Source organism: Vulpes vulpes, chromosome 3, assembly GCF_048418805.1.
Source record: "Vulpes vulpes isolate BD-2025 chromosome 3, VulVul3, whole genome shotgun sequence".
Taxonomy (NCBI): Eukaryota; Metazoa; Chordata; class Mammalia; order Carnivora; family Canidae; genus Vulpes; species Vulpes vulpes.
In genome coordinates this window covers 117,518,884-117,528,051 of record NC_132782.1, presented here as the reverse complement: position 1 = coordinate 117,528,051, position 9,168 = coordinate 117,518,884, and the positions used below count along the sequence as shown (strand labels likewise).

Sequence of the window (9,168 nt, the reverse complement as noted above, 5' to 3'; positions counted from 1 at the left end):
ACCGGCCCTCCTCGTCAAGACGCCAGCGCAGGTCTCAGCTGGAGAACACACCTGAGGTTTTCTTGCCTCTGCTGGATTTCTCCAGAGCCAAGTACTCAGTGTGTTTCCACATCCTCTCCCCCAGCTCAATTCTTAGAATCCCGGAGGCTGTAGGAGTTGTTGCAAGAGGCTCAGGGAGAGGGTGCACACCTAGGCGGCTGCCACTGTGATACAGGTGAATGTGTTCAGTGAACCTGAAGATTAGCCACAAAAGAGAAGACAGCAGTGGAGGCCTCTCTGTCTGGGGAAGGACATTTCAGTGCCTACATAGGATGCTGATGGGCATATATATGTGGGAGGCAGCGGGGTGGGGGGGGCCTCAGCTGACACACCACTTCCTCTACTCAGTTGCCTACTGGCTTCCTTAAGTCATCACCTGGCCTTCAGAGAAGTTCTCTCAAAACTCAGAAAAAATCAGGGGCACCTGGGTGGCTCAGTCGGTGAAGCATCTAACTCGGTTCCGGTTCAGGTCGTGAGATCGGGCCTCATGTCGAGCTCCCACATCAGGCTCCATGCTTAATATAGAGTCTACTTAAGACTCTTTCCTTGTCCCTTTGCCCCTACTTCCACCCCCTGGTGCTCTCTCTCTCTAGCATAAATAAATTTTTTTTTTAAGATTTTATTTATTCATGAGAGACACAGAGAGAGAGGCAGAGACACAGGCAGAGGGAGAAGCAGGCTCCACATGGGGAGCCCGACATGGGACTCGATCCCGGGACCCCAGAATCACGCCCTGGGCCTAAGGCAGGTGCTAAATCGCTGAGCCACCCAGGGATCCCAAGCATAAATAAACCTTTAAAAAAAAGTGTGGGGGAATCCCTGGGTGGCTCAGCGGTTTAGCGCCTGCCTTTGGCCCAGGGCGCGATCCTGGAGTCCCGGGATCGAGTCCCACATCGGGCTCCCAGCATGGAGCCTGCTTCTCCCTCCTCCTGTGTCTCTGCCTCTCTCTCATTCTCTCTATCATAAATAAATAAATAAATCTTTAAAAAAAAAAAAAAAAGCAACAACAACCAAGGAATTGGTTCTGGTTGCAAGTCAATGCCTGTGAGAATAAGGGAGACCCTTAGTGAAATCTGTTAAATGAGTCTGTCATTCATTCAACAACCCCTCACCATCATTTTCCAACAAATGAAATTCTATACCACATACAAATCATAACATTAGGCACAGCGTTTATAAAACCTAGTGTCAGCCCTCAGGTCCAGGACCAACCATTCTAATGATATAAGGCAGAATGTGACAAGGTGTTCCAGGGTCTTCTGCTGAAGCAGTCTGCAAAACTGAATGCCAGGGTACCCACCAAAGGGTCCCCTCATCTCATCAGTACAGTCGACTAGATGTTGAAGCATTCTCAAAAGGCTCCGTGCTCTTGCCATAAAAGGACATCCAAGCTTAAGATATAAATAATAATTTGACCAAGACCCTGCCTTGATAGCCTCACTCACATATTTAGCTTGATCTGGACCTTTCGGTAACATATGAGTCCTGGAAGAAAGCAGCTTATTCCCATCTAATGCCAACAAAGCTCCTTCAGCCTATTTAGGCCCTAGCCAGGGAAGCTCATCTCGGCTCCCCCAATCAGAATAATAGTTTACAACAAATTTGTTTGAAATTGGAGAATTTACTTTCACATATACAGAGATTAGAAAAATACATTCACTTTATTTTAGAAAAACGCAGACCAATGTAAGCTTATTGTCAACTGGCCTCTTAGGAGTCATAGAATTCACAGGAAACAAGTTCTGGAGGCCAGGTGCCTGCCTCTGCCTCTCCAAACAGGCCTGCGTCCAGTAGAGGATGTGATTCAGGGCTACTCCTCAGAGAGCAAGGAGGTTAGCTACAGAGGCCAGCTACAGAGGCCATTCACATGTAAATGTCCAGTGAACCAATGCCTGGGAAGATTATCAAACTCTCTGGGACTGAACACAAGAGTGGGGGTGGATGAGGACCGACTATTCTCCCGCATTTCTCATTTTCTGCTTGTTATTTCACTGTTGGGAGGTGGCCTCTTTTCCCTAATCCTCTTTGGACCCACAGGGTTTGATTCCCCTCCAGCTCAACCCTAATCCACCCCATCTCCCATCTCTTTATTCCTGGGGCACCAGCCCTAGTGGCATCTCTTCCTCCTGCTTCTGGGCCAGAATCTGCTAGAGTCAGGGCCTGTCTTCCACGGAAGGGCTTGGGAGGCTGAGTATAGGTGAGCCCAGGCAGTGACTGTAGTGGTTTGCTACTGAATTCTTGCTTGCTGTCCTGATCTCTTTACCTAAAGAGTCAGAAGGAAGAGCTGCTTTAAATTGTCCCGGCTGAGTTCAAGTTTCTCAGGGAAGGAAGAAATGGGACTCCCTACCCCTCCAGGCTCCCCTCCTCATACCCATCTTGCCACACAAGACTCAGGGCTGATGCGTATAACATTTCTGGAGCCCAGATGACAGGGGAGAGAGAGCATCTCAACCAGTCTTACCTGGTAGGTCCTGGGACTGCAACTTTCTTGGGAGGCTGCAGATTGCTACGAGTGGCACCAGAGACGGGAAGATTCAGTCTCTGGGTAACAGGAACTTGAGGGTTGACAAAAGAAATGAGTTAGAGAGTTCAAGTGACCTTCTCAGAGTGAGTTTCTTCCCACCCAAGGTAAAAAAAAAATAATAATAATGTATTTGAAAACCAGGGTTCAAACTCTGCCGGGCCCACATCCTCTCTCTAACTCAGTATCCCCAACTTCAAATTGAGTTGTAATGAAGACAGACAGAGAAAGTGGTTACCGTGCCCAGCTCTGGGACGGCGCATTCAAGTTGGGCAACGGTAAGCATTCTTCCACCTGATTTCCGACTGTTATGTCCACTCTTCCTCACCTCTGTGCCCTGCAGCGCTTGGTCGTGGAAGTCCTTTCCGAGTTGGCAGAGAGGCTGGAGGCAGGGCACCTTTGCTAGGTGGTACGCTCCGGCTGGTGAGTGGCATTCGGCTGGCAGGCCTGGGGATGGCCGAGGGAACAGGCAGTCGACTGGAAGGCTTGGCAGCTGCTCCCTGTGGCCGAGAGAGGCGCTGAGAGTTGCCGGTTGGAGGCTGTGGGGCCAAGACTGGCCTGACAGGCGCAGGCGGACCTGGTGGAGAGGAGTAGAGGAATTTTAGCATCCTTTCTCCTCACATTCACCCACAGCTTTGCTGCCCAAGCCTTCTCACTTGCTGTTGCTCTCCCACTGGGGCCAGCTTTGCCCCGGATTGGAGGAGTGGATCGGGCAAGAGGAGAAGACGCAGGGCTTTTGGATCCAGGGAACAGATTGCAAGTGGGTGACTCCTGAAATACAAAGAGAGAAAAAATAGGACTAGAATGGAAAAAGAATCTCTTCTGCTGGCTGTTGGAGAAATAAGAGGTGGAGAGTTGCCTAGATCCCAGTAAGGAAGAGCAGACTTTTGCCAACATCATCATCCTCACCAATACCATTTATCACGAGCGTATTATAAACACTATAGAGATATGTGCAGTCACTGTGATACAGTAAGTGCTTTGTTTATGGTATTTTGCTTAATTCCAACAATTCTGAGGTAGAATTTTACTATCTCCATTTTACCAACAAGGAAACCACTCTGGCTGTACCAAATCACACACTGTATCTGAGGGCATATGTCCAACCCAGACCCTCCAAACTCACCCTCTTCACACTCGAAGGCCTCTTTCCAGATGTTGCCCGAAGAGCCCTGACTGACCCCTTCTTATCGCTGCTCCGGAGTCGAGGTGTCAGGCTGCTTGGGGAGGGGGTGCTCCGAGTCAAAGAACTCACAGTGGGCAGCAGGTCTCGGACTGGACTGTCTTTCAGCACAAAGGTCTCTCGTCGAGGGCTGGGCTTCACCTTGCGAGGCCCCAGGCTCTCACCTGTGCTGTCCTGCTCCTGCAGGGCACACTGCTCCAGCTGGGCTGCCAGCCGGTTGGCCTCGTGGAGAATCTCCTCCAGCTTCTCTGGACTAAGGGGGCCTAAGCTGAGCCTCACCCCTGGGGGTGCTGGGGCCACTGCATTTGGGTCACTTCGATTGGAAAGTCCTCTTCGGAGGGGTTTCTCTGGAGTCACCAACACTGCTACGTCCTCCTCCTCCTCACGACTGAGACAGAGAACAAACCAGGCACCACGCCCACGCAGATGAGAGCAGGAGACTGTGCAAAGGAGACTGGGCAACGTCCCCACCCCACTACAAAGCCAGGGAGACAGCCCCAAACCCTGATGCCCATGCTGGCTGTGAGATCTGGCCTCTAGGTGATGAGACAGACACCTGGTTCTAGGGGGCCTCATATGCCTTGAGCACTTGGCGACATTGGAAACGATGCCAGGATGAAGATGCAACAAATCCACTTATCCTGCTTCTTAACATCCTGAAACCTCATTCCAGCTTATCCGTTTCCCTTCCCCCAGCACTGTCACAGAGGCCCATGTCAACAAGTCACTCAGCAGCCCCACGGCACCCGGCCTGGCTACATCACCAACCCAAACCCCTGAAGCCGGTAATTCAGCTGTAAGGGGTTGGAGACAAAGAGGTATAGTTGGAGGAAAGCAACGAGGTTAGAGGACGGTACCTGTCACACGGCGACAGCCCTCCAAAGTCCAAGGTCTCGTCCGCTATAAACTTCACATCTGTGGGGGAGGAAGGGATGAATGCCAGCCTCCGGTCGCTACCACGGCTCTCGGTCGCAGCGCCTCATTCTTCCCTCCTTCCTTTCCTTACCTTCCTCCAAATCTTCCATGTTCCCGCCGGCAGGAGCGCGAGTCAGCTTAGACCTGAGCTGGAGAGAAAATGCACCCTTGCTTCAGGTCTCCATCCTGCCCGAGGCTCCCAGCCGCACGCAGGGTGCAAACCAGGGGTGAGGATCACGCTGGGGGTAAAGCAGGGGTCCCAGGAGTAGCACCTGCCCCTGCGACCTCCGGGGAAGGTGCGGAGAGCGCGCCACTCTCCCTCCTCAGGCGGCCCAGCCGCCCCCCTACGAGCTGGCCTCTCCTCACCGGGGGCGGCCTGCACGCCCTATCTGCTTCCCCGCCACCATTCTCCGCTTCTTCCTCTCCCCAAATCACCTCTCCACTCCCACGGCACCGCACCCACACCACACCTCCAGGCCACCCTCCGTCTTCACCTTCCGCCCCGCCTCACCTCTTGCAGAAGGCGCCCGCCTCCCACCGCTTAGCCCCGGGAAACAGCCCCGAGGGGGTGGGGCTCCTTTCGAATCTCTCGGGCTCCACCCCCTCCGACCACCTGCGCCCAGTGATTGGCGGATCCCAGCATCCCGCCCTCGGGGGCGGGGCGACGAAAAGCCGCCGGCCGGAAGTCTGCAGGTGGGGGCGGTGCGGAGAGCGGTACTAAGAAAGACTTCATCCGGAGGGCTGAAGCCGGGAAGCCGCGAGCGCGCGCGCGTGCCCGGAAGACCCCCCCCGAGGAGGCGGGGCCTCGTGACGGCGCGCGACGGACCTGGCCAATGAATGTAGGCCTCGCGCCCGGCGAGCCCCTCCCCTTCCCCGCCCCCTCCCCGGCGGTGGGGCAGCGGCTCAGCAGTCCGCGCGAAGACCGGCGCTGCGCCTGAGGAAATTCGCTTCCGGAGGTTTGCTCCTTGTGCAAGCGCCGCGTTTGCCAGGTCTCGTCGGTTGTGCTTTTTCCACGTTACGGAAGCAGCGGGACATTGCTGTTCTAGTGTATTGAGGTTCTCTCAGTACATCTTCCATCGTCTTTAAGCGAGGGCATTCGGAACCCGAGGTAGCCGAGGTGTGAAGAGAATCGGCTTTAAGGACGGGGAGGTCTGGGTCCGATTGCCGCGAGGCTCCACGTCAGGAGGCAGGCAGGCTTGAGCGTACTTGACCCCCGGCTTCTCCGGGGGGCGAGGATGCCGAGCGGCAGTCGGTTCGGGGTTCGAGCTGCCGCCTCGAGTTTTCTGCCGCGTGCCTCGGGGGCTTTTGAGCGTGTTTGCCGCTTGCTGCCTCCCACTGCGAGCTGTGTTTGTGAGGTGCTTAACCCTCCTCCGAGATTTTCTCTTTGTTGTTTACCAGGGGTTGCCTGGGAATAGGCCAGGCCACCAGCTGACAGGGCTTTTTAGAAGTAGTTCTAAACATTTATCTTTTTGTTTTAGTTTTTAAAGATTTTATTTATTTATTCATGAGGGACACAGAGAGAGAGGCAGAGACCCAGGCGGAGGGAGAAGCAGGCTCCCTGCGGGAGGCCGGATGCGGGACTCGATCGGGGACCCGGGGTCACGCCCTGAGCCGGAGGCCGACCTCCACCGTTGAGGCACCGGGGGTCCCTGTTCTAAACTTTTAAAAGACCGACTCGCGAGCTTAGTCTCCAGGGTTGATAACCATCATTTTGGCTATTTATAGGCTTTGGGGGTCCACTTCCTAGACCAGCTGTGAGGTGTGCAGGCGTCAGCGGTTGCTGGGATAAATGCCGCGGCGAGCGCAGGAGCCTGGGAGTTGGTCGGTGCTGAGGGAAAGGGTGGGGAGGCTTGTGTGAAGAAGAGCTGAGAGAAGAGGGTGGCCTGGTCTTCTGCAGGCCTGCTGGTGCCGGTGGAAGCCTAGTTGCTGGCCCTGGGGCTGCCTCGGGTTCTGTGGAGGTGGGAGGACGGGAGCCAGTAGCTTCCCTGTGTCCGGGCAGGTCGTGGCAAAGTCCCGTGGAGGAAGAGAAGCGCTGGGAGCCTGCGTTCCTGCCTTGCCTTGCAGGGAAACCCAGCACTTGCTGCTTCCCCAACCTCTGATGAGCTGCGCAGGCAGTGTTAGCAAATTGGAAGCTGGTTTCTCCTAAGGAAACTCTCCAGTTTCCTGTCACGAAATTATGATTTTGAAAGCTGTTGCAGTACAAGACAAAAAGCAATTGAACTACTTGCTCCTCCATCAGAATAACAACAGAAGCAGAAAATACAGGTTTCAGGCACAAGAGTTCTTTACTCAGCCTCAGGTTTCTACCCTGGGAATTATTTGTCCCCCTCAGCTCAACCTCAAAATGATATGTATGAAGAGATGTTTAAGATTTAGGGTAGTGAGGGACGCCTGCTGGCTCAGCAGTTGGGCATCTGCCTTCAGCGCAGGGCGTGATCCTGGGATCCTGGATCAAGTCCAGGGTCAGGCTCCTGGCATGGAGCCTGCTTCTCCCTCTGTCTGTGTCTCTGACTCTCTCTCTCTGTCTCTCATGAATAAATAAACAAAATCTCAAAAAAAAAAAATCTAGGGTAGTGAATACGTGAATTAATAAAGAGATTACACCTGCTCCCAGGCACATGGTAGGGCTTAGTTCAGAAGGAACTCCATAGTGTTGAATTGATAAATGACAAAATTAAGGATGCCAGCACAGTCCTTCTGGAACATGGAAAGATGAACTATGACAGGAAGTCTTGTTCAGAGTATAAGGGATGGCCCTTGAGTACTTCAACAGACAGCAAGGCAGCAAGGAGCTGTGGGCTGAGGCCAGAGGTCTAACTTATCCTGAAGGCATCATAGCTGGGAGTATTCCACTCCTTCCCGACCTAAGCCCTGCTTCAGCTGAGGGGAGGCCTTGTGGCCATCGTGGACCTGACTAGCTGGCTCTGGACTCTGGTCCCCTTCTCTCTCTCCCCTGTCCGGCACTCTCAGCAGGGGGCCTGCAAGGGCATTAGACCCCACCAATAATTTGTGTGGCTACTTTCTCAATTTTCCCAAGATGCTGCATAACTAGTAATGTTCCGAATGCATAGGAGTTAATTTATGACATACACTGGGTGCCTTGGGAGGCAGTGGGGTTTAATTCTCATAGTGCTCTAGTTGAGAAAGGCTGGAATAGACCCTTTCCTCAACTGAAAATAGACCTTTAGTGTGAACAGAAAAGCCGTTCTCACTCTTCTCAGTCCACCCCTCCCCTCCCCCAACCGCCAAAATCTTGCCTAAGATTTACTGCCTCCTATAGAAATCTTTTCTTAAACTCATGATCCCAACCCAGACCACAGTGAAGGTCGCTGGGTGAAAGAGAGGAGAGGAAAGAGGAAAGACTTCAAGTCAGGCTGACCTGGGTCAAATCCTAGCTCTGTTACTTACCAGCTGCATGACTTGAAACAGTTTATAAACTTAACTTCCTCATTTAAAAAAATGAAGCCTGACATTCAGTATCTGATGCAGAGAAGGTTGTTTCAGTTACATATTACTGTGTAACAAACCACCCCAATACTTGGTGGCTTGGAACAGCAGCAACCATTCGTCTCATGATTTTACAACTTGGACAGGCTTGTGCAAGGACCACCTGTCTCTACTCCACAGGGAGTAGATTGGGCTTGACTAGGGCTGAAGGGTCTCAGGTGGCCACACATGTCTAGGGCTGTGGTGCAGGCTGTTGGCAGGGATGTTTGGTTGTCCTGCATGTGGCCTCTCATAATTCAGTAATCCGTCCTGAGATTCTTTACATGGGACCTGACTTCAAAAGCAAAAGCAGAAACTACTAGAATTCTTGAGGTCGAGGCCCAGACTGGCACAGCATCACCTCCACTATATTCTTTTAGTTAAAGCACGTCACATGGTCAGCCCAGGTTCAAGGGGAAGGGAAATTGACTCTAACTCTTGGTGGAGCACCATGATAAGCACCATGCCCATCCTAGCTAGGATGAGAGGAATTGTTGCTATCTTTTGAAGAGTCCATCACAGAATGCCTTTAATATCTTACCTATTATAAGAATGAAAGAATGAAAACAAACATGTAAGCAAGGGCATCTCACCTTTTTTCTTTCCCCAGGGCTTAATGAGACTGCGCCAGTTTCGTCAGTATTTCCCAGCCCTCAAAACTGAACAGTATTTCCAGTTCTTCTCAGGTTTCTGCTCTTTGATTAGCTATGTACGTGTTTCTGTGTTCTGCTGTCTCTGTCTCTGTGATAGATGTGCATCCTATTTTCCAGTTTATACTGGAAAGTGCAGAGGAAGGGAGCAAGTCATGTTCAGAATCTCTTTCAGCACCAGGCACTAGATAGAGTTGAATTCAGCTCTGTCATAGACTCTAGACAAAAGGACAGTGTTAGAATCTCTGTGGAAGAGAATGTGGGTATAAGGAAAAAGAGGAGTCTGAGGGTCTGCAGATCCCGTACCATCTGGCTAAAGAATTCCAACTTTCTAAATGGTTTTCCCGTATATAAAGGCTCAAACAGATGGACAC

At 52.2% G+C, this 9,168-nt stretch overlaps 1 protein-coding gene across 5 annotated transcripts; it reads right to left on the bottom strand.

Annotated features, from left to right (window-relative positions):
• Positions 1-1,640: 1,640 nt before the first annotated feature.
• PSRC1 (proline and serine rich coiled-coil 1) lies at positions 1,641-5,457 on the bottom strand. Of its 5 annotated transcripts, none has more exons than XM_025996360.2 (8): positions 5,170-5,457; positions 4,750-4,807; positions 4,601-4,658; positions 3,687-4,131; positions 3,217-3,331; positions 2,889-3,137; positions 2,501-2,594; positions 1,641-2,302 (listed from the first exon to the last, which is right to left on the bottom strand). In XM_025996360.2, the coding sequence occupies exons 2-8, from the start codon at positions 4,766-4,768 to the stop codon at positions 2,299-2,301; spliced, it is 984 nt and encodes a 327-aa protein (XP_025852145.1). In that variant the 5' UTR covers positions 4,769-4,807; positions 5,170-5,457; the 3' UTR covers positions 1,641-2,298. The 5 variants fall into 5 exon arrangements, with proteins under 5 accessions (XP_025852145.1, XP_072610506.1, XP_072610507.1 ...); XM_072754405.1 differs by having other exon boundaries at positions 5,094-5,176; XM_072754406.1 differs by lacking the exon at positions 5,170-5,457 and adding an exon at positions 4,931-5,107.
• Between the last annotated feature and the right edge of the window lie 3,711 nt (positions 5,458-9,168).